Raw genomic sequence first — 26,511 nt, 5'->3', positions numbered from 1 at the left:
ACCAGTCATGTAGAGAAAGAGATATGTGTGGAATTTCTTCTTTAGGGAGAGAGAGAGAGAGAGAGAGAGAGAGAGAGAAAGAGAGAGAGAGAGAGAGAGAGAGAGGACTGCTTGTTCACAAAAAAAAGTTTGCAGACAGCAGTCATGTAGAGAAAGAGATATGTGTGGAATTTCTTCTTTAGAGAGAGAGAGAGAGAGAGAGGAGAGAGAGAGAGAGAGAGAGGACTGCTTGTTCAAAAAAAAAAGTTTGCAGACAGCAGTCATGTAGAGAGAAAGAGATATGTGTGGAATTTCTTCTTTAGAGAGAGAGAGAGAGAGAGAGAGAGAGAGAGAGAACTACTTGTTAAAAAAAAGTTTTGCAGAGACAGCAGTCATGTAGAGAAAGAGATATGTGTGGAATTTCTTCTTGAGAGAGAGAGAGAGAGAGAGAGAGAGAGAGAGAGAGAATATTTCTTTGTCAAGTAAGGACAATAGATATCTAAGCAATCGTGCAAATACTTTGCAACTAGAGCACACCTGCAATATCAATTCTACCTGAATACAAAACCGTACAATCTTTGTTACAAGCTTTTAATTGAGAGAGAGAGAGAGAGAATTTGTAAAAATTTAGAGATTGATAAGAAATGTAAAAGGACCCTGAGAGAGAGAGAGAGAGAGAGAGAGAGAGCAGAGAATTTGTAAAAATCTAGAGATTGATAAGAAATGTAAAAGGGCCCTCAGAGAGAGAGAGAGAGAGAGAGAGAGAGAATCTTAAAATTTAGAGATTGATAAGAAATGTAAAAGGGACCTTCTTAGAGAGAGAGAGAGAGAGAGAGAGAGAGAGAGAGAGAGAGGTTATATATCGTGCAGACGGTCGCTGCAGTATCGGAGAGTATTTCAAGACTTGGGGTCATCAAGCAAGCAAATAGCCCTTTTAATTACATAATTAGCTAATCGACAAAGCAAATTGGGCATTATCTGTAAGGCACTTATGCTTTTGCCTTATGAATAATGCAAGATCTTGGACGAAGGACACTCAAGCACCGCTAGTATTTTTATTAGCATAGAAAGCTAATCCACCGCTGTTATTACCAGCGCAGAATGCTAGTAATTATTTATATTGCAACTAGCATGGGTAGAGCACCTTTTGGTATAGTAACTATTTTGGAAAATAATAACTACTAGTCCTTAAGCAGAAGAAAATTAATCAATCGATGGATTTAACTAGAAAGAACTAGATGCTTGTACTTAAGCAGAAGAAAATGAATCAATCGATGGATTTTAACTAGAAAGACACTAGATGCTTGTACTTAAGCAGAAGAACATGCATCACATCGATGGATATTAACTAGCAGAAAACTAGATGCTTGTACTTAAGCAGAAGACAATGAATCAATCGATGGATTTTAACTAGAAAGAAACTAGATGCTTGTACTTAAGCAGAAGAAAATGAATCAATCGATGGATTTTACTAGAAAGCAACTAGATGCTTGTACTTAAGCAGAAGAAAATGAATCAATCGATGGATTTTAACTAGAAAGAAACTAGATGCTTGTACTTAAGCAGAAGAAAATGAATCAATCGATGGATTTTACTAGAAAGAAACTAGATGCTTGTACTTAAGCAGAAGAAAATGAATCAATCGATGGATTTTAACTAGAAAGAAACTAGATGCTTGTACTTAAGCAGAAGAAAATTAATCAATCGATGGATTTTAACTAGAAAGAAACTAGATGCTTGTACTTAAGCAGAAGAAAATTAATCAATCCGATGGATTTTACCTAGAAAGAACTAGATGCTTGTACTTAAGCAGAAGAAAATGAATCAATCGATGGATTTTACTAGAAAGAAACTAGATGCTTGTACTTAAGCAGAAGACAATGAATCAATCGATGGATTTTAACTAGAAAGAAACTAGATGCTTGTACTTAAGCAGAAGAAAATGAATCAATCGATGGATTTTAACTAGAAAGAAACTAGATGCTTGTACTTAAGCAGAAGAAAATGAATCAATCGATGGATTTTAACTAGAAAGAAACTAGATGCTTGTACTTAAGCAGAAGAAAATGAATCAATCGATGGATTTTAACTAGAAAGAAACTAGATGCTTGTACTTAAGCAGAAGAAAATTAATCAATCGATGGATTTTAACTAGAAAGAAACTAGATGCTTGTACTTAAGCAGAAGAAAATTAATCAATCGATGGATTTTAACTAGAAAGAAACTAGATGCTTGTACTTAAGCAGAAGAAAATTAATCAATCGATGGATTTTAACTAGAAAGAAACTAGATGCTTGTACTTAAGCAGAAGAAAAAATAATCAATCGATGGATTTTAACTAGAAAGAAACTAGATGCTTGTACTTGATAAAAAAAAGACTGGAATTGAAACAAAAATTAAAAAAAAAACATCTACGAAAAAGACTAAAAAGATTTGTGGTACAACAATATATCGCTTTGGGATATGTTCTTCCAATATGTAATTTTATTCTTTTATTCACTGCTAGAAATCAACAAGACCATAACTCTATATCAAAACCATCCGAAATCTGCTAACAACTTTGACCGTAGATTAAAACCACCCGAAATCAACTAATTTATGAAAAGGTTAGACTATGTGGCGTATTATCATTATTATTATTATTACTAGCATAGCTACAACCTTAATTGGAAAAGCAAGATGCTTATATAAGCAAAAGGCTCCAACAAGAAAAAATAGCCGAGCGAGTAAAGGAAACAAGGAAATAAATGAACAATATAAGTAGTAATGAAAAATTAAAATGAAATATTTTAAAAACATTAACAACATTAAAACAGATATTTTATATACAAACTATAAAAGGACTTATGTAAGCCTGTTCAACATAAAACCATTTGCTGCAAGGTTGAAATTTTGAGGTTCTAGCGATTCAACTACCCTATTAGGAAGATCATTACCAAAGGTCAGAGAAATATACAGTATACTGTACATTATTGTTAATTTGTTCTCTTCAGTTATTTATTTCCTTATTTCCTTTCCTCACTGGGCTATTTTTCCCTATTGGAGCCCCTGGGCTTATAGCATCTTGCTTTTCCAATTAGGGTTGTAGCTTGGATAGTAATAATAATAATAATAATAATTGGCCAGATCATTAAAGACATCCAGATTAAATCTAACGTGGGGAAGTCCTCTCCAAAGGCAAGGCAGACTTCTGGCTGAGCTCCCTCGGGGACCTGAAGCCAAATGGCATTTTGCATGATGACCAAATCACCTCCTTAAGACTTACGACCTGCGGAATAGCTGCCTGTTTGGAGGTTAAAAGAGCGATTTCGACCACTATGAAACACGTCCTCTTGATGCAGTTATTGGTGTTACCACCCCAGCCAGAAATGGCCCTTAACATTTGTGTTAATTTGACTATGTGGCTTCTCTTACTCTTCGTTATTGGATACAATGCTAGGTTTTTTTATTTTCTTTTTTTTTATATAATCCTTAAGTAAGAATTGGAAGACCCAGGCCTACATGGCCGAGGACTATGAAGCGTGAAGATGATGACTGGAGAAGTATTGAATTAAAAGCTCAAGGCAGAGACGACTGGCGAAATCTAACCGAGGCCCTTTGCGTCAATAGGCGTAGGAGATGATGATATATATATATATATATATATATATATATATATATATATATATGCATGCACACACATATATATATATATATATATATATATAATATATATATATATATATATATATATAATATATATATATATATATATGCATGCACACACACATATACATAATCAGCCGTTGCTAGTTCACTGCAGAACAAAGGCCCCAGACATGTCCTTCCGCTTCCGTCTCTTTAAAGTCTTTCAATGCCTGTTTATACCCGCAAATTTTCTTAGTTTTTCAATCCATCGTTTTCCCTTCCTTCTTTTGTAATCTCTAGGGACCCATTCATTTATCCTTAATATCCATCTGTTATCTGTCATTCTCATTATATGCCCTGTCGATGTCCATTTATATATATATATATATATATAGATATATATATATATATATATATATATACATATGTGTGTATATATATGTATATATATATATATATATATATAGATATATATAATGTGTATATATATATATATATATATAAATATACACACATATATATCTATCTATCTCTCTCTCTCTCTCTCTCTCTCTCTCTCTCTCTATATATATATATATATATATATATACATACATATATATATATATATATATATACATACATATATATATATGTATATACATACATACATACATCATACATACATACATACATACTCGGATAGATCTGAAGTAGCAGTCGTTGTAGGTAGTTCCAGTTGGAATGCGGTCGTGACAAATCAATATTCCTTTGGAATACTAATATCCTGTCAAGGTCATAGCAACCATAACAATAGTAGCAACATTATATACTCATGATAAACGATTACCTGTTTCAAATGAATATTTGTTTATCATCAGAATTATTTACATATATTTTATTTTTATTTTTTTATCAAAATATAGTACAAAAGATTACTAAAAGATAAAAATTAAATAATTTATTTTTTTAAGAATCTATTTTTATCTGATTCTAATGAATATTTGTTTATCATCAGAATTATTTACATATATTTTAATTTTTTTTTTCAAAATATAGTACAAAAGATTACTTAAAGATAAAAATTAACTAATTTATTTTTTTAAAATCTTATTTAGTTTAATATTTAGATCAGGGAGAAATATAATTAATAAGAGGAATGATATTTATTTACAAATGAATGAACAAATTTATCAATATTTATCAAGATCCATATGTGGAATTTTACGTCACGTCGGAAGCTACAATGATTCAACTCCTTAGCTGTCTTTATTCATTTTACCCCTGAATTTCGTTCACTGGGCAAAAGAAAATTACTGTTCTCCTCAGAGTTCTCTACGATGTTCTTGAGTTACTAGTTAGTTTAGAAAAGGTGTTCCCAACCTTTTTGTTCTTCTGTACCCATTGGGCATTTTTATAGATTCCTATGTACCCCTGTAATACAGGATGAAATAGAGTTTTTGTTCTTCTGTATCCATTGGGCACTTATACATTCCCCTGTATCTGTGATACAGGATGAAATAGAGTTTTTGTTCTTCTGTACCCATTGGGCACTTATACATTCCTCTGTATCTGTGATACAGGATGAAATAGAGTTTTTGTTCTTCTGTACCCATTGGGCACTTATACATTCCTCTGTATCTGTGATACAGGATGAAATAGAGTTTTTGTTCTTCTGTACCCATTGGGCACTTATACATTCGTGAAATAGAGTTTTTGTTCTTCTGTACCCATTGGGCACTTATACATTCCTCTGTATCTGTGATACAGGCTGAAATAGAGTTTTTGTTCTTCTGTATCCATTGGGCACTTATACATTCCTCTGTATCTGTGATACAGGCTGAAATAGAGTTTTTGTTCTTCTGTACCCATTGGGCACTTATACATTCCTCTGTATCTGTGATACAGGCTGAAATAGAGTTTTTGTTCTTCTGTACCCATTGGGCACTTATACATTCCTCTGTATCTGTGATACAGGCTGAAATAGAGTTTTTGTTCTTCTGTACCCATTGGGCACTTATACATTCCTCTGTATCTGTGATACAGGCTGAAATAGAGTTTTTGTTCTTCTGTACCCATTGGGCACTTATACATTCCTCTGTATCTGTGATACAGGCTGAAATAGAGTTTTTGTTCTTCTGTACCCATTGGGCACTTATACATTCCTCTGTATCTGTGATACAGGCTGAAATAGAGTTTTTGTTCTTCTGTACCCATTGGGCACTTATACATTCCTCTGTATCTGTGATACAGGCTGAAATAGAGTTTTTGTTCTTCTGTACCCATTGGGCACTTATACATTCCTCTGTATCTGTGATACAGGCTGAAATAGAGTTTTTGTTCTTCTGTACCCATTGGGCACTTATACATTCCTCTGTATCTGTGATACAGGCTGAAATAGAGTTTTTGTTCTTCTGTACCCATTGGGCACTTATACATTCCTCTGTATCTGTGATACAGGCTGAAATAGAGTTTTTGTTCTTCTGTACCCATTGGGCACTTATACATTCCTCTGTATCTGTGATACAGGCTGAAATAGAGTTTTTGTTCTTCTGTACCCATTGGGCACTTATACATTCCTCTGTATCTGTGATACAGGCTGAAATAGAGTTTTTGTTCTTCTGTACCCATTGGGCACTTATACATTCCTCTGTATCTGTGATACAGGCTGAAATAGAGTTTTTGTTCTTCTGTACCCATTGGGCACTTATACATTCCTCTGTATCTGTGATACAGGATGAAATAGAGTTTTTGTTCTTCTGTATCCATTGGGCACTTATACATTCCTCTGTATCTGTAATACAGGATGAAATAAAGAAACAATGAAATTGATTTTGTGATATAATTTTACGATTCAATCTCTCAATACAGATTACATTGTGATATAATTCTATTATTCAGTGTCAATGCATATTATATCATGTATTGTGCAGTACTGGATATTCTGTCTTGATTCAATGTACCCCCCCCCCTCCCTGAAGAGTTAAAAATGTACCACTGAGGGTACATGTACCCCAGGTTGGGGAACCCCTGGACTCTAGAAAGTCACAATGAAATAATATTTAAATTAAGGGGATTAAGTTGCTTGTACACCTTAGGTATGAAAATGCTTAGAGTCATTAAAAATTATTATTTAGCCTAAATTAAAAGTAAAATCCGTGTAGATTGTAAAAATCACCAGTTACAAAATTAAATACATGACTAACTAAACTCATTGCTACTGAAAATTGCATGAAACCGTTAAAAATTATTATTATTAAGCCTAAATTAAAAGTAAAATCCGTGTAGATTGTAAAAATAATCTGTTGCAAAATTAACTACATAACTAACTAAACTCATTACTACAAAAAATTGCATGAAACCGTTAAAAATTATTATTATTAAGCCTAAATTAAAAGTAAAATCCGTGTAGATTGTAAAAATCACCAGTTACAAAATTAAATACATGACTAACTAAACTCATTGCTACTGAAAATTGCATGAAACCGTTAAAAATTATTATTATTTAGCCTAAATTAAAAGTAAAATCTGTGTAGATTGTAAAAATCAGCTGTTGCAAAATTAACTACATGACTAATTAAACTCATTATTACTGAAAATTGCATGAAACCGTTAAAAATTATTATTATTTAGCCTAAATTAAAAGTAAAATCTGTGTAGATATAAACCAGCTTTTGCAATATTAACTACATGATTAACTAAACTCATTATTACTGAAAATTGCATGAAACCGTTAAAAATTATTATTATTAAGCCTAAATTAAAAGTAAAATCCGTGTAGATTGTAAAAATAATCTGTTGCAAAATTAACTACATGACTAATTAAACTCATTATTACTGAAAATTGCATGAAACCGTTAAAAATTATTATTATTAAGCCTAAATTAAAAGTAAAATCCGTGTAGATTGTAAAAATCACCTGTTGCAAAATTAACTACATGACTAATTAAACTCATTATTACTGAAAATTGCATGAAACCGTTAAAAATTATTATTATTAAGCCTAAATTAAAAGTAAAATCCGTGTAGATTGTAAAAATAATCTGTTGCAAAATTAACTACATAACTAACTAAACTCATTACTACAAAAAATTGCATGAAACCGTTAAAAATTATTATTATTAAGCCTAAATTAAAAGTAAAATCCGTGTAGATTGTAAAAATAATCTGTTGCAAAATTAACTACATAACTAACTAAACTCATTACTACAAAAAATTGCATGAAACCGTTAAAAATTATTATTATTAAGCCTAAATTAAAAGTAAAATCCGTGTAGATTGTAAAAATAATCTGTTGCAAAATTAACTACATAACTAACTAAACTCATTACTACAAAAAATTGCATGAAACCGTTAAAAATTATTATTATTAAGCCTAAATTAAAAGTAAAATCCGTGTAGATTGTAAAAATAATCTGTTGCAAAATTAACTACATAACTAACTAAACTCATTACTACAAAAAATTGCATGAAACCGTTAAAAATTATTATTATTAAGCCTAAATTAAAAGTAAAATCCGTGTAGATTGTAAAAATAATCTGTTGCAAAATTAACTACATAACTAACTAAACTCATTACTACAAAAAATTGCATGAAACCGTTAAAAATTATTATTATTAAGCCTAAATTAAAAGTAAAATCCGTGTAGATTGTAAAAATAATCTGTTGCAAAATTAACTACATAACTAACTAAACTCATTACTACAAAAAATTGCATGAAACCGTTAAAAATTATTATTATTAAGCCTAAATTAAAAGTAAAATCCGTGTAGATTGTAAAAATCACCTGTTGCAAAATTAACTACATGACTAATTAAACTCATTATTACTGAAAATTGCATGAAACCGTTAAAAATTATTATTATTAAGCCTAAATTAAAAGTAAAATCCGTGTAGATTGTAAAAATAATCTGTTGCAAAATTAACTACATAACTAACTAAACTCATTACTACAAAAAATTGCATGAAACCGTTAAAAATTATTATTATTTAGCCTAAATTAAAAGTAAAATCTGTGTAGATTGTAAAAATCATCTGTTGCAAAATTAACTACATGACTAAGTAAACTCATTGCTACTGAAAATTGCATGAAACCGTAGGTGTTTGATACAAGGGGCAATGATTTAAATGAGGTTCCAGAATCACCAGATTTCATATGACTTCCATAATGTATTAGGTTCCATTTGCTTCCATTTTGTTTTTTAAATTATTCTGACAAGCTTCTTAAGGTTTGGTTAACTTTTGACCTCTGCCATTAGGATTAAAGTGCATTATACATAAGAACAGAAATTTATATTCACAGTTGATGAAGGAAATAGACCACACAGTATTTATTTACATTGCTAAAAGTTATTAAACAACTGTCAAGTCTGTTCATTTCAATAACAAGTTCTTCCGTTGTGGTGGCCGATGTGGTAACGTCCCTGACTGTTGAAAGCCTGACCGGGGTTCGAGTCCCGCTCAAACTCGTTAGTTTCTTCCGTCGCTGCAACCTCATCATCCTTGTGAGCTAAGGATGGGGGTGATTTGGGGAGCCTATAGGTCTATCTGCTGAGTCCTCAGCAGCCATTGCCTGGCCCTCCTTTGTCCTAGCTGGGTTGGAGAGGGGGCTTGGGCACTGATCATATGTATATATGGTCAGTATCTATGGCATTTTCCTGCTTGATAGGGCAATGTCACTGTCCCTTGCCTCACCCATTCATGAACGGCCTTTTAACCTTCGAGTAATTTGGAAAGAAAAAAAAATCAAGAAAAGACTCGATTACGATTTTGTCAGGGTCATAATTTTATTCGCTTTGTCTTAAGTGGCAGAAGGTTACACTCAGGCATCAAGAGCCATGGGAAAAGGAATGCTTTATATTTTCTATATTTTCTTATATTAATTTGTCTTATATCCTGTTTTTTTTTTTTTCTTCATTTGTTGGTGTCGGCTAGCTTCCAAAATTGGGGGAAGTGCCTTGGTATATGTATGTATGTATAACTGCATGATCCTTCGCCAGACTTAAGAATTGCCTTCGTTCCCACTTTATAACATTTTATTATTTTCCTTATTTTGCCCAGTCGAGTGTTATAACAGTGATAGGCAAGAAAATAGTGACTTAATAATAATAATTTTCATTATCTCCAAACGTATGATTACGTATTATAATTACAAGTCCGTTCTATTCAAAAGCCCGTGTTCCACATAAGGTGTTCAATCGTTACAGTACAGATTATTGTTACGATAGTAAACATAAAATCTAAATTTTGTACATATCTATGCAGGCTTAGTAATCATAATGTTCGAACGCAAATTAGCTTATCCGGTTTACGTGTCCGAATGAGATTATTGTTACGATAGTAAACATAAAATCTAAATTTTGAACATTATGCAGGCTTAGTAATCATAATGTTCGAACACAAATTAGCTTATCCGGTTTACGGGTTCGAATGGGATTCGTAGTTAAAAAAAAAAAAAAAAAAAAAAAAAAAAAAAAAAAAAAACTCTCTCTCCCAATTGCAGCCGCTAATATAATGGCTTTATAATTATTGTCGTAGTAATGACGCCACTAAATAGTAATGGAATTTTGTTCCCGTATTTATCGTCGCGATGCGCGTTTAATTTCTACAGTAATTTGTCCGTAACATTTTATTTATATCGGGCCATTAATTATCCCTTGCTTATTCGGCCTCCGAATAATTTGGAAGAGAATCGGCAAGAGCGAAATCCAATGCAGGGGAGGTGAGGTGGTTGCTAGTAACCTTTATTCAATAAATAACGAGTTTATGTACAAACAGTTCAGAGCGAGAATGTCACTATCATTCAAACAGATTAATTCATGCGAAGGTAGGCTTAAACAGGTTCTGTTATCAGTGCAGGGAGGTAGGAGATGATAAAGACAAAAACGTAACAGTGTACAGGGGACAACCAAGGTATTATTATTATTATTATTATTAGCTAAGCTACAACCCTAGTTCTTGGAATGCTTGGAATTTATATAAAACCTTTCCGAGTGAGGATACTTTGCTGATCATGGCGATACACAAACGGTTTGTGTATCGCCATGATCAGCAAAGTTGTACTAGTCAGGGCCACCCATACTATGTTGGTTTGCTGTGAGCGATCAGACTATAGTCTGCCGCCATCAACCAATCCGCAGTGGCCAGCGTGGTGATGAAAATGGCCAAACCCCAGACTTGACTAAGGTCATGTTTGAGGCCTTTGTCCTGCATTTGTTGTATTAGTGAAAGGATAGTTGTGAGCCCAAGTCTTCATAAAGGCGAGTCACAGATATCTCTGTCTGGATGATTTCTATGTATAAGAGCAAGCCCCCCCCCCCCCTAATTTCATAGCCAAAGCCAGAAATAAACAAAGAAACATGTGTAGGGCTTCATCACTGTACCAACCGTGTGTCACACGATCGTACATAATTCATTTTGTATATATTATGCTTGTATCTTCGCTCTTCCCTCGCACTAAAAAGAACCAGAATAAACATGTTTGCGTTTCGCCTCTGTAACATTGTCTGTTTCTCGAACATGTAATTTCCTGTTACCTTGAGGTTTTGTATATAAAGGAGAGTGTTCTATAATAAATTAACTCAGTTGCTTTCATACTGCCTTTGAGTTCACAACCTTCTCTCGGCCCCGTCACATCACTAACGAAGCAATAGACCTGTCTTATAAAGGAAGGCAGATTGTAAGACTCGGAAAACAGAAGTTAGAAGAGAATTCCAAAGTTTAGCAGAGTAGTTTAAGGGGGAAATAAGTTTCTTATGTAGCACACCCTGCGCGTGTTCTATCTGGAGAGAGAGAGAGAGAGAGAGAGAGAGAGAGAGAGAGAGAGAGAGAGAGAGAGAGAGAGAGAGAGAGAGAGAGAAAAAAAATTGGATGTTTGTTACCTGTCTGCTATTATTAAATGTTCCTGTTTTTTGTCAACTAGTTATTGACTTCTTTTCTTGGAAGCGGACTTCATATGTCGTCAGTAGCTACGATAAACTATTTTAGTGGATTATTAAACAATTATATTTTGCAATAAACCATTCCTTGCAGTGCAGGAGTAATTGCAAAAAAAAAAAAAAAAAAAAAAATTGGATATTCTTTTTTGTATATTATCCTTTATCATTCTGAATGTCTTGTGTTGTGTTTTTGAATATTGATATCGGATTGAAATAAAATATGTATTGTGGTTATTAAATTAATTCTAATAACATAGATATTTTATTATTTATATCTAGAAATAAAATAGATATTTTAATCATAAATCTAAAGTGGTAGTATATTTTTATAGACTGATAACTCAACTACGTATATATTATGTAATAAAATGTGTACAACTTTGAATATTTCTGTATCCTTCTAAACCACACTTGAATATTTCTGTATCATTCTAAACCACACTTGAATATTTCTGTATCCTTCTATCTAAACCACACTTGAATATTTCTGTATCCTTCTATCTAAACCACACTTGAATATTTCTGTATCCTTCTAAACCCCACACATTTCTGTATCCTTCTAAACCATTTTTGTGTCCTTCTAAACCACTCTTTAATATTTCTGTATCCTTCTAAACTACACATACTTTTGTATCCTTGTAAACCACACTTGAATATTTCTGTATCCTAAACCACACACATTTTTGTATCCTTCTAAACCACACACATTTCTGTATCCTTCTAAACCACTTGAATATTTCTGTATCCTTCTAAACCTCACACATTTTTGTATCATTCTAAACCACACTTGAATATTTCTGTATCCTTCTAAACCACACTTGAATATTTCTGTATCCTTCTAAACCCCACACATTTCTGTATCCTTCTAAACCAATATTTCTATATCCTTCTAAACCTCACACATTTTTGTATCATTCTAAACCACACTTGGATATTTCTGTATCCTTCTAAACCACACTTGAATATTTCTGTATCCTTCTAAACCCCACACATTTCTGTATCCTTCTAAACCAATATTTCTGTATCCTTCTAAACCACACACATTTTTGTATCCTTCCAAACCCCACTTGAATATTTCTGTATCCTTCTAAACCATTTTTGTATCCTTCTAAACCACACTTGAATATTTCTGTATCCTTCTAAACCACACACATTTTTGTATCCTTCCAAACCCCCCTTGAATATTTCTGTATCCTTCTAAACCACACACATTTTTGTATCCTTCCAAACCCCACATGGATATTTCTGTATCCTTCTAAACCTCACACATTTTTGTATCCTTCCAAACCCCCCTTGAATATTTCTGTATCCTTCTAAACCACACACATTTTTGTATCCTTCCAAACCCCACTTGAATATTTCTGTATCCTTCTAAACCACACACATTTTTGTATCCTTCCAAACCCCCCTTGAATATTTTTGTATCCTAAACCACACACATTTTTGTATCCTTCTAAACCACACTTGAATATTTCTGTATCCTTCTAAACCACACACATTTTTGTATCCTTCTAAACCACACTTGAATATTTCTGTATCCTTCTAAAACACACACATTTTTGTATCCTTCCAAACCCCACTTGAATATTTCTGTATCCTTCTAAACCTCACATATTTTTGTATCCTTCCAAACCCCCTTGAATATTTCTGTATCCTTCTAAACCATACACATTTTTGTATCCTTCCAAACCCCCCTTGAATATTTCTGTATCCTTCTAAACCTCACATATTTTTGTATCCTTCTAAACCTCGCATATTTTTGTATCCTTCCAAACCCCACTTGAATATTTCTGTATCCTTCTAAACCTCACATATTTTTGTATCCTTCCAAACCCCCCTTGAATATTTCTGTATCCTTCTAAACCACACACATTTTTGTATCCTTCTAAACCACACTTGAATATTTCTTTATCTTTCTAAACTACACACATTTTTGTATCCTTCCAAACCCCACTTGAATATTTCTGTATCCTTCCAAACCCCACTTGAATATTTCTGTATCCTAAACCACACACATTTTTGTATCCTTCTAAACCACACACATTTCTGTATCCTTCTAAACCATTTTTGTATCCTTCTAAACCACTCATGAATATTTCTGTATCCTTTTAAACCACTCATGAATATTTCTGTATCCTTCTAAACCACACTTGAATATTTCTGTATCCTCCTTTGTAACAATCTATAAACTTAGTCGACGCTGGTTCTATAGACTTCAGATATCAACAAAATCTTCTTCTTTTCCCCCAAAACAGGAAGTGAGAGAATTGCTATCCGGATACCTCGTCCACAGCGTGCAGCTTCAGCCTTCGAACGGGTCTGCGCGAGTCCTCTTGGCCGAACCAGAGGTCCTCGAGACCTGGGCCAAGTCCAGTCAACACACCCTGAGGGGACACAAGGTCACCATCTCGCCCTCCAACACCGAAGGACTCCTGTGCGTCGCAAGGCTGCCTAACAATCACACCGAGGAGGAATTCGCTTCTCTCGTGTCATCCTTCGGCGAAGTGTCCTACTGCTTCCTCATGAGATCGGAAAAGACAGGTGAGGACAATATTATTATTATTATTATTATTATTATTATTATTATTATTATTATTATTATTAAAAGTTAAGCTTTAACCCTAATTGGAAAAGCAGAATGCTATAAGCCCAGGTTCTCCAACAGGGAAAAATAGCCCAGTGAGGAAAGGAAACCAGGAAATAAACTACAAGAGATGTAGTAAACAATCAAAACGAAATATTTTCTGAACATTAACAACATTAAATTAGATATTTCACATATAAACTAAAACTTCAAAAACAACAACAGAAATAGGATAGAATGGTGTGCCAGAGTGTACCTCAAGCAAGAGAACTCTAATTCAAGACAGTGGAAGGCCATGGTACAGAGGCTATGGCACTACCAGTGGAAGGCCATGGTACAGAGGCTATGGCACTACCAGTGGAAGGCCATGGTACAGAGGCTATGGCACTACCAGTGGAAGGCCATGGTACAGAGGCTATGGCACTACCAGTGGAAGGCCATGGTACAGAGGCTATGGCACTACCAGTGGAAGGCCATGGTACAGAGGCTATGGCACTACCAAAGATTAGAGAAATATACAGTAGCCTAGTACAGTAGTTGGGACACTCAAATCAGTTAGAAGTTCAGGCAGGGTTGGAAAGCTCTAGACACTATTAAATCAAATGGTATCTCTGTTGATTTTCATGGCATGTACAGTTGGACGCAAGATTTGCTGGTACACCTCATTCCAAAATAGTGCACATTGTCACACCCTTCGAGGCGAGTAACCGAATACAGAGAGAGAGAGAGAGAGAGAGAGAGAGAGAGAGAGAGAGAGAGAGAGAGAGAGAGAGAGAGAGAGAGAGAGAGAGAGGGGGGGGGGTGGCTGTTAAGTACTAGTAATAGAGGGCGAGGTAAAAATTTTCAACCTAATTTTCAATTTAAAATTTTCACTACAATTTTCCACTTTAAAAATGTTTATAACTAAATAAATTCATACCTGGCTTTATCTAATATCAGCATTGTCAGTGGGCTTCATAATTAAAATAAAATTTATATCTCTCAATTTTTTTAGCATTTACATCACAAGAAAGTCTCACATTCTTTTTCGTTACTGTCAAGTAATTTTCTACGTCCTTCTGTTTTCCATATCTCACAAAATTAGATTTTAAAGCCTTTTTTCCTCCTTTACCGCATTTTTTAATAAAGGGAGGATTGCCTACACCAAGGTATTAATGTGCCTCTAGTTAAAAAATGAATATGTATGTATAATCCCCATTTCCCCTAAAACAGGGGGGAAGAGTGATTTCACGCTCCCGTGGAACCCGGAGCGATGGGAAAATTGAATCTCCTGTTTTTGTTTTTGCATTGTCGAATATTAGTTTAGGTCCCTTGCACCAAGTTCCTGAGTTGGATGTTTGGAAAGGTTCAGGTTATTTTGCCCAGATTCTTTTTTTATTTATTTATTTATTTATTTTTTATCGCAAATGATCTTAATTAGTAGGTTTGTTTATTTACCCTTGTATAATAGCTTGCCTCCAAAGAGAAGAGATTCAACTATAAGTCGAAACATCAAAGTTGTTATTATTATTATTATTATTATTATTATTATTATTACTACTACTAGCTAAACTCAACCCTACTTGGAAAAGCAAGATGCTATAAGCCCAAGGGCTCCAACAGGGAGAAATAGCCCAGTGAGGAAAGTAAACAAGGAAATGAATAAAATACAAGAGAAGTAATGAACAATTAAAATAAAGGAAGGTTCCAACTGGGAGAAATAGCCCAGTGAGGAAGGTAAACAAGGAAATGAATAAACTTCATGAGAAGTAATGAACAATTAAAATAAAGGAAGGCTCCAACAGGGAGAAATAGCCCAGTGATGATAGGAAACAAGGAAATGAATAAAATACAAGAGGTAATGAACAATTGAAATATTTTAATAACAGTAACAACAGTAAAATACATCTTTCATGTATAAACTATAACACTTTAAACATCTTTCATATATAAACTATAAAAGCCTTAAACAAAAGAGACATGATATAGAATAGTGTGCCCGAGTGTACCCTCATATAGCACGAGTTTAAACGGCAAAATCAAATCCTCCACATAAATATAGGGGTATTAAGCTCTTTACACCTACCTAATTTAACTACAGTATTTCAATACATTTATACAGATATGATACTAAGTTTTTTTTCTCGTATTATTATCATAACTATCGATGTGCAGTTTTAGGTCACTACTATTACTCTATTTTTATACTGTACTGTACAGTTTAGTACTGTACAGTTCATATATATATATATATATATATATATATATATATATATATATATAGTATATATATATATATATATATATACATTTCACTTTATTATTTACAGTACAATGCAGTGCTTTACTGGATTATTGCCACTACTGTACTGTACATTTATTATTCCAATACTTAACAGTACAGTATATATGTTTGTAATGTATGCAAAAAGATTGTGTTACGTCCTCAGGGCCTAGACACCCATATTATCCACTGTTAGGGAGGCTGTAAACGTAATACCTGTGGATAAGGGGGACTATTTTACTTGGGTTATTCTTAATAGAGCAAGAACTAGAGTTGGAAGGATTGAAGGCAAATCATTATAAGTGAGTGCTTATGTAGGCATCCCATCCGGACAATGGACCACATAACTTCGTGGGAGTCAACAGGGACTAATCTGTACAGATATGGACCTCTACGGATGAAATTGTGCCGCTATGCTGTGGACACACGAATGAAATTGTGCCGCTGTACAGTGGATACACGAATGAAATTGTCCCACTATGCTGTGGACACAGGAATGAAATTGTGCCGCTGTACAGTGGATACACGAATGAAATTGTGCCGATATGCATTGGATACACAAATGAAATTGTGCCGCTATGCAGTGGATACACGAATGAAATTGTGCCGCCATGCAGTAGACGCACGAATGAAATTGTGCCGCTATGCAGTGGATACACAAATGAAATTGTGCCGCTATGCAGTGGATACATGAATGAAATTGTGCAGCTATGCAGTAGATACACAAATGAAATTATGTTGCTATGCAGTGGATACACGAGTGAAATTGGGCTGCTATGCAGTGGATACACAAATGAAATTTGGCCTCTATGCAGTGTATACACAAATGAAATTTGGCTGCTATGCAGTGGATACAATGTTGGGGCGATAAGATATAAGGATGATGATTCTATTTGAATAATGGAGTTAACTTACTTAGCCATTTACTGCTGACCTTACCTAAATATTAATCTTAAATTAAACTTTCCCATATGTTCTTTTTATATCAACAGGCGAGAGCAAAGGATATGGCTTCATTGAGTATGTAACCAAGGAGGTTGCCCTTCAAGCCAAGTCTCTACTGGATGGACGTGACCTCATGGGGAACATCCTTGTCTGCGACTGGTTGGATCCAAGTCATGTAACCTTTGCATCGCTAAATTCCACTTGCCTTTATGTGGACCAGCTTCCCAAGGACTACAGGGACATGGGTGAATTCAGAAGGATCTTCAGCAAAGTGACCAATCCTCCTTACTGTCAGGTAAAGAATAAAGTTTGCATGTTACAATAATTTTCTAGTACTAGTACAAAAAATTATGTCAACAGATTTTGAAGTCTCTCTCTTTATAAACCACAAATACTTTACTTAATATCCCTTTAAAAACCACAAATACGTTACTTAATATCCCTTTAGAAACCACAAATACGTTACTTAACATCCCTTTAGAAACTACAAATACGTTACTTAACATCCCTTTAGAAACCACAAATACGTTGCTTAACATCCCTTTAGAAACCACAAATACGTTACTTAACATCCCTTTAGAAACCACAAATACGTTACTTAACATCCCTTTAGAAACCACAAATACGTTACTTAACATCCCTTTAGAAACCACAAATACGTTACTTAACATCCCTTTAGAAACCACAAATACGTTACTTAACATCCCTTTAGAAACCACAAATACGTTACTTAACATCCCTTTAGAAACCACAAATACGTTACTTAACATCCCTTTAGAAACCACAAATACGTTACTTAACATCCCTTTAGAAACCACAAATACGTTACTTAACATCCCTTTAGAAACCACAAATACGTTACTTAACATCCCTTTAGAAACCACAAATACGTTACTTAACATCCCTTTAGAAACCACAAATACGTTACTTAACATCCATTTAGAAACCACAAATACGTTACTTAACATCCATTTAGAAATGACAAATACGTTACTTAACATCCATTTAGAAATGACAAATACGTTACTTAACATCCATTTAGAAATGACAAATACGTTACTCAACATCCATTTAGAAACGACAAATACGTTACTCAACATCCATTTAGAAACGACAAATACGTTACTCAACATCCATTTAGAAATCACAAATACGTTACTTAACATCCATTTAGAAATGACAAATACGTTACTTAATATACCTTTAGAAATCACAAATACGTTACTTAACATCCCTTTAGAAACCACAAATATGTTTCTTAAAAATGCAGTGACTATCTCACCTTTCCACAGATTGCCATGCGCAACGGGGCTCTTCAAGACTGGGGTTTGGTCGAATTTACCAATTGGGAAGAAGCAGAAGAGACGCAGACCTCACTGAATAATTATCAGTTACGGGGTCACAGTATTAGAGTGCAGTATTGCATACCTGGAGTACGAGCTATTAACATCTACATGAAGATATTGAATGATCCAGTAAGTCCAATGAAGTTTGTATTGAGTGTTCTAGCTCACTGAGTCACAACTGGAAAAGTGATATCTCTAGAATAGTGTTGTTCTATATATACCTGTATTTGAAAGTAATTTTACCATACTGTACTGAATTAATCGTCATCATCTTGGAAAGAGATTGGACCAAAATAGGGGACCTAAGCGTATCACCATCTGCTCTCTTGAAAATAAGAGAAAAGTTTTAAAAAGTGGATCCTCAACTTGAAGAAAGTTACAGACCAATCACTTAGATCAATTAATAATACTGTTGACCAATCCAGGAGTTGCCGAGCTCACCTGTAAATGTTTGTACTCTATTACTTAGCCAATAAACCTTCAGCTTAGCAATGTGTTTTGGCAAACAAAGCCTAATTCATACTGTCATTGCCCAATGATGTGAGATTTTTCAGTTCTGCAGAGTGGATGATAAGCCTATTGAGGAACTGAATGGAAACACTAACATCAATTTTAACAAGTCTCTGAAGTAATGTCCAGTTCCTAAGCTGTCTAAGATAGAATTAATAACATCTAAAAGGTTATCACATGTAAAATTAAAATGAGGCCAACAAAAGATAAAGTCGAAACCAGTATCCAAACGTGCATCTGTAACATAAGTAAAACTTAAAACCTAAACAATAGCATTATTTAGGTTGCAAATACCAAGAAAATAAATCATGGTTTTCAAAAACTCTAAGTAACTATTGGAAAAGTCCCTGTCTTACCATGGTTTTCAAAAACTCTAACTATTGGAAAAGTCCCTGTCTTACCATGGTTTTCAAAAACTCTAAGTAACAATTGGAAAAGTCCCTGTCTTGCCACATAAAACTGTCTTGCAATATATGTGGCAGGAGTTGAAGCTCCGCTCAAGCTGGATAGTTTTGAGTAGTGTCTGTAATCTCACTGTCCTTGTGAACTAGGGATGGGATGTTTTGGGGAGCCTATAGGGCTACCTGCCAAAGTCATCTGTAGCCATTCCCTGTTCCTCTCTGGTCACTAGCCTGGGGTGGAGATGGGCTTAGGTGCTGATCATATATATGTTTGGTTAGTCACTAGGCTCCAGTCCATTGCCTTTCCCATTCAAAAGCAACCTTTAAACCTTAAGATGGCACAATTAATAAAAAATGACAGGAAGAAGAAAAAGAAATACCTCTAGAAATCTGATACTTTGGTATGCTTACATGCTCCATTCTAAGTTAATGAGATTAGGAGATGGTTTATATTTCTAAGTATATGCTGCTGCTTTCTCCGATGCCTTAGATGACCGCGGAGGTAGCAGCAGTAGGGGATTCAGCATTATGAAGCCTCATCTGTGGTGGATAACGGGGGAGGGTGGGCTGTGGCACCCTAGCAGTACCAGCTGAACTCTGTTGAGTCCCTTGTTAGGCTGGGAGGAACATAGAGAGTAGAGGTCCCCTTTTTTGTTTTTGTTTCATTTGTTCATGTCGCCTACAATACCCAAAATTGGGGGAAGTGCCTTGGTATATGTATGTATGTATATGCACCATACTGCAGTTCATTGTGTTAGGCTTTGATGTAGGTTGAAAGAGAATGAGTGGCTTACAGGAAAGAGTGGTAAACCACTAGCAGTTCCACTAGCAGTTTTGATCTATGATCATCTGTCAGAATCATTTCTTTGGATAAGACATGTAAAGGGTACTTATATACAGTACTGTACTGTAAGTTTTGAATTTCATTTTAAAACTTAAGGGACGTAAGAACACTTATTTCTGTAAGTGTATTTCATAGCTTAATTTCAGTATTAGCATGATAGTTTGTATGAAGGTGAACATACTGGGATTTTTAAGTTTGAACACTTCTTATAATAGATGCAACTAATGTGAATCTAGTAACAAAAATTAACCCTTTTACCCCAGGCTATTTGGAAATTTCCAACCCTTAACCCCCAGGGGGTTATTTTTTTCCCAGCACATTTTACAGTATATTTTTTTAAAATTGCTCTAACAGCCTTAATTTTTGTCATAGAGAGGTCAGGTTGGTCTCATTCTCTTGGAAAATGCCTGAATTTTCTCAAAAAATTATCAAAAATATGAAAAAAAAAAAAATTTATAGCATTATTTTGCAAGGACGTACCGGTACGTCCATGGGGGTAAAGGGATGGCTTTTGGCTTTTGTGGAACGTACCAGTACGTCCTTTGGGGGTAAAAGGGTTAATTAAATTGGTTATTTTAAGCAACTTTACTTTCAAGTATTGCAACAATGTACTTACGAACACCATTTTATGTTATTGATAACCACCCTTGTTTTCTAGGGCCTGAAAAAGAAATCCGCTTTGTTACCCGAGCCTCCAACAAACAAAGTATTTTCACAGCTACAGAATCTCACCAAACATAACCCGGCTTGTGAGTATATATCAAAAGACATGATGAAAGTACTTGCCTGTGGAAAAAACCCTTCTTACGGCATTAGTTTCTATAATCGATTTCCTAATATTTTCAGATTTAAATAATGGTCATAGCTTTTCATCTTACAAACTTCTACCTACCAGTAATTTCTTTCTTGACCATGCAATTCAAAACAATATTTTCCTTTTTGAGGTTTTATAAGAAATTTAATATGTGAAGTATATCCTCTTAAGACTAGCTGTGAGTTTATAAGTGATTTTTTCCCCCTCCACAGTTGCTTCCAGCCTGCAAAATATCATCCTGACCCAAATTCAGAATTTAGGTGGTGGGAGAGGAGGAGGAGGAGACGGGGCAGGGCCACCTCCCCCTTCGGGGCCTCCAAGAGGAGCGAATAGACCTCCTGTAATACGTCCTCCCCCACCCCACCCTCCTCAACCTCATCCTCCTCCACCTCCATCGCCCACGACTTCGTCAAATGGGCTTAACAGTAACGCCCAGGCAGCTCTAGTGATTCTCTTAGCAGCTCAGATGCAAATGCAGCAGCATCAGCAACAACAGCAGCAGCAGCAACAGCAACAGCAGCAACAACAACAACAGACACAACAGCAGCAACAGGCACATCTACAACAGACAAATGCTAGTTCAAACCTTCTGGCAAGTCCTCATGTACTTAATCTCCTTCAGTCACTGGTTCAGCAGGGAGACCCACAATCTCCCCAGCAGGTAAACCCATCAGAGGGAAGAAATGGGTACCCACCAAACAAGGGCCAAAATAATGGAAACGGTTCTTTGAAAGGTGGCTACAGAAATGGATTCACCAAAAATGGCACCCATAAGGCTACCAAGGTAAGTTTTTTATTTTTTTCTTATAATTTGGCAATTATAAAGTACAGTACACACCATAGCACTTTTTTATTACAAGGTATAAACAATTTTTTCCCAAAGGGAAAAATATTCTCTTGTAAAGATATCAATTTCATACCTACATACATTGACATCTTCTATGTTTCATTCATCCTATCTCATACAAAAACTCCACTAACAGTTAATGTGGGGTCATTACGTCTCTTTGGCTCTGTCTAAAGAATAACTTTACAGATCAGAAAGGAATGTTTATAGCTTACATATTTTTCACTTATAAACTTTGTCTATAATAGATTTTAGAGTAAACTTAGGGACTCCTGCGTGATAACCTTGAAATATTCAGCAAGGAGGAAATGGGGCTTCCTGTCTGCAAAAGGAACTGTTAAATGTATTGGTTGATTATCACATAATTCCTTCACCAACAAAGTATTGTAATGTGTTTGTAAAACTGCTGACAGGTGTAGTTTTTGTATCTATTTATTCTTTTTTTTAATTTTTCCCATGTATATTACAGACTCCACTGCTTCCAACCCCTGGCTCAGGGCCGTACAATGGAGGATCCTGGGAAGAAGAAGCTCCTCCACCTGTGAATGGAGTCGAACATGAGAACAGCTTAGGTCCATTTCTCTCTGGCCTATTAACCAGTTTGCCCGGGCTATCAATTCCCAAAGCAACAAAAGATGACCTGCAGGGCACTATTTCAACTTTGCTTTCAAATGCACATAACTTGCAACAGTTACTGGGGACTTTGGCACCAGGGGAGCAAGCACCTGCCCCACCGCCCGTGAGCCTTGCCCATACCCACCCAGCGATGGTATCTGCTGCCCATCCAACTATGGTATCTGCTACCACACTCCTGCCTCCACCTCCTCCCCATATCACAACAACAGCTCCTCCTCCTCATTACCCATCCAACCAGCTGATGTCAATGTTGCTGACCGCTGCCGCCCAGCACCCCAAGCCTGCCTTGCTCGGTGATGGCCCCGTACGGCACGACCATCCCGGCCACTACTTGCCTACCCACGTTGCTCCTCCTCCCCCTACAATGGACCAGCCCCCACCCCCTCCAGTATCCTCTGCCCCCACCTTTATATTTGCTTCCCCTGTTTCATCCAGAGTAGGTGCCACTTGGTCTCCCCCACCCATGGCACCTCCACCTGCCATGTTGCAGCCTCCTGTGCTTCACCCATCTGCTTTGCACCATCATCCTCGGCTTCTTAACCCCCTCTACCTAACTACTGCTAAAGGAATGGGACCCCCTCCACACACTTTCGTTCCTACCGTAGGATTTTCCACTCCACCGACTGGTCAGAAGCGGAAGTCAAATCATATTCTTCCTTCCCCAGAGCCCAGTCCAGAAAACGGCTATGTGGGACAGCATTCCCAAGGCCTCGGTGGTCATTATGCAGACTCCTACCTCAACAAAAAGATGAAGAAGCACTGAATCTGATTCAAGACTTATCGTTTGACTTTTAGTTATGCTATAATGTCGCACAGAAATAACAAGAAAAACATGTAAAACTAATTAGAGCCTGGTTTTTTTTTAATTTGCAGAAGGACAATTTCACATTATGACTGGAAAGCAGATGTATTTAGTTTTTTATGTCCTAAAAATCTTACAGGATCCACATATAAGGCTCTTCTTGTTACAGAAAAAAAAAATGTATTTTCTGGAATTTCTTTTCCAGGTCCTTTTCTATTACCTGTTAAAAATAGGTTTGTATCAGCTACAAAAAAAAAAAAAAGTATTTTTACCCAATCCTGTGTTCAGATTTTTCTCCAGGGTTTACCAGTTGAAAGCCCACTGTTTTAATACAAGTTGGGACCACTTATTATAATTATTATTATAGAATGTGATGGCTTGGACGGTTTTGGGATGGGATGGGCATTACAGAAGTATTTAAGTTTTGATTATATTTAGATATATAGAAAAGATATACTATACCATATCGTGTGTACACACAAAGCAGCTGCGAATCTATTATTATACAATAGTAGTTATTGAAGAATTTCCAGTATACAAAGTACAGTATATAATTAAAGTACAGTATATCAAAAATATACAAAATAGAACTGGTGTAGCATCTACCATTTACACAAAACGAAGTGCCTTTCAGAGCAAGAATAGTCAATATTTTAGCTGCTTTTTAATTTATTCAGATTTTTTGTGAATAACTGACTTTGAGGAAATTTTGTATGAAGGCTTATTTTCATACTGGTGTATTAAAAGGGGGTGGAATTTGGTGGACATGTATAAAGTAATATTCACATAGTTGCTGGTTTGGGGACTAGCATAAGATGTTTGTTGCAATGGATTTGGATATTTTAGAAAGTGTTAGTTTTTAATATCGAAGCATGACATGCCAAGCTTTTCATCCTCTTTGAGACTCTCTGTTTCGTTCCCATCTGTCGATTTATTATCCCGCTGGAGTTTGTATGCGTATGAAGTATACTGCTTCTGTACTACCCTTGTCTAGTTTAAGGGCATTAGGTATTACTATGGATTAAAAGAATGACTGGAGCCAATCGGCATTATATTAGATATAACTCGTAGTTGAGCGTTTGATTACAGTAGTAGTTTTTGGAGACATGAATGCACTAGCTTGAACTCTTTGAAACATTGCCTGAAGACTAGTTTCAATGCTGGTAGTGGAGACTCGTCTCCTCGACGACATGGGTCAAATCATCTTCTGATGTGAAAGTGATGGAAAAATTACCGTAGTATTTCTTAATTCAAGGCATTATGAATAAAATTGACTTTGAAATGCTGTGGCTATGTACTTTATAACTGTAGTCTTGTTTTTTTTTTGCCATGTCTTATTTTATTTAAGGGTAACCTTAATGAGAAATTACGGTTCCAGTTTTTCTATAAAGTGCAATGAAAGGTGGGTGGACCACGATACATTTTATATATATATGATATATGTATATAATATATATTTATATATGATATATATATAATTATATATATGAATATAAATTTATGTACATACACACTCACACATTGGAAAGCCTTGAGCAGTGTTGGATATTTTATTTATTTAATTTTTAATGCTAATTATAACGCAGGTGTATGTTCACAGTGTGTAATTTGATGTATGACCTTACATTGATGATTGAAGTATTTTACAGAAATATGATGTGTCAAAATTGAAAACATTTTTTTTAGATAAATGATAGTTTAAATGATTGCTGTAGACTCCTTAGGCATTATTCAAAGAAAAAAAATAATACATGACATGTTACGTAGATTGTGAAGAAAGAGTATTTGAGACATGATTGTTTTGGATTGTCAAAGTTGGTGACTTTTATGTAAACACAAATTTAGATTTTAGTAATTGCATCTTCTCTCTCTGTCCCTAAATAAGGCATTATCAACATATCTGTTGGTGGAGCTGTAAAGTTTTCAAACTGTAAATAATATATTTTAGTGTGAGGTAGCTGCAAAAGTTTAATTTTTTGTGGCAATGTTGTTTTGCATACCTAAATTGACTTGTTTTTTTTTTTAAATACTGTGTAAGAACTATGTCTTTCCAGATGAGCAGAGGCACTGTTACTGCTCTTAAGGAAGCCATGCTTTTGCAAGTTCCCTCTTATTGGTTGTGTTTTTTTCTGGGCATGGAAAACTTCAGGGAACACAGTGATTCAATTGTCACTGCATGACAGATTTTTTTTTTTTTAAGTTTTCACTTTTGTTTCTTAGGATTTAATTTATTGTAATATTGTTTAAACTGAAATTGGAGCACATTGTAGTTATGTGCATGTAATATTGTATAACATTTAGTTTAGGGAATTTACTTCTGAAATTCCATGAAACGGCAAAAATCTATCGTTGGTCGGTGGTTCAAGTTGTTCAATTGCATGAAAGCACGCTCATGTAATCACTGGCTAAGAAATGAGTTGCTGAGAGGGGTACTGGGCATTATTAGTGATAAGATGTTATGCAAAGTTAGTTGTAAATAGATATTTTTTCCTTTTTTTACAAATTGATTTCTGCTTGTTTTCATCATGGATCTAAACAGAAACAGTAACTAAGCTGAATATTTTGTGCAACTTGATGATGATCTTTGTTTTTTTTCGTACTTTTTCGATTTTCTGCGAGTTGCCTCTAGTGACAGTTGTGCAGTGTGATTATGTAAGGCATTGTGAGAAAGTACTGATCTAGAGATATATAAACATGAGATTTCTTCAAATTGTCATTGCCTATTGTTAAGTGATATGGGAGGTACCTTTTCCTTGCCGCTTTTAACATTTCATTAGTCTTTCGCTTTTGTGTTTCTCTCTGTGCTGTCTTACAGATCACGCATGTCGTAGTGGTAGTCTATTGGCTTTATTTCAGTGTAGTGGCTTTCTTCATATAACTGTTGTCTTCCTTCCTCCCTTCCCCATTATACACACCACGGTGGTCACCATTCAGAACTACTTTAGAAAGGCTGTACATATCCATATACATTACAAACCTGACTTGGGCTTTAACAC

At 35.0% G+C, this 26,511-nt stretch overlaps 1 protein-coding gene and 1 long non-coding RNA gene across 3 annotated transcripts in view; one reads left to right on the top strand and one right to left on the bottom strand.

The window, feature by feature from the left end:
• The window catches only part of LOC137655617 (ribonucleoprotein PTB-binding 1-like), a 599,803-nt gene extending 576,399 nt beyond the window's left edge, over nt 1-23,404 (top strand). Inside the window, 7 exon segments of the mRNA XM_068389528.1 lie at nt 13,779-14,064; nt 17,363-17,610; nt 18,608-18,790; nt 21,075-21,165; nt 21,443-22,014; nt 22,547-23,093; nt 23,096-23,404. Of these exon segments, the coding sequence (XP_068245629.1) occupies nt 13,779-14,064; nt 17,363-17,610; nt 18,608-18,790; nt 21,075-21,165; nt 21,443-22,014; nt 22,547-23,093; nt 23,096-23,253 (2,085 nt within the window). The 3' untranslated portion in view covers nt 23,254-23,404.
• LOC137655618 (uncharacterized) overlaps nt 13,769-26,511 on the bottom strand; it is a 44,810-nt gene continuing 32,067 nt past the window's right edge. Inside the window, exon 3 of one of the 2 annotated variants that reach the window (XR_011046839.1) lies at nt 13,769-14,038. This is a non-coding gene — a long non-coding RNA (uncharacterized lncRNA). The remainder of the gene's footprint in view (nt 14,039-26,511) is intronic. The other variant, XR_011046840.1, reaches the window with a different exon arrangement.

The sequence above is a fragment of the Palaemon carinicauda genome, chromosome 16 (assembly GCF_036898095.1).
Source record: "Palaemon carinicauda isolate YSFRI2023 chromosome 16, ASM3689809v2, whole genome shotgun sequence".
Taxonomy (NCBI): domain Eukaryota; kingdom Metazoa; phylum Arthropoda; class Malacostraca; order Decapoda; family Palaemonidae; genus Palaemon; species Palaemon carinicauda.
Note: the sequence above shows the minus strand (reverse complement) of the source record. Positions and strands in the feature narration are given on the sequence as shown.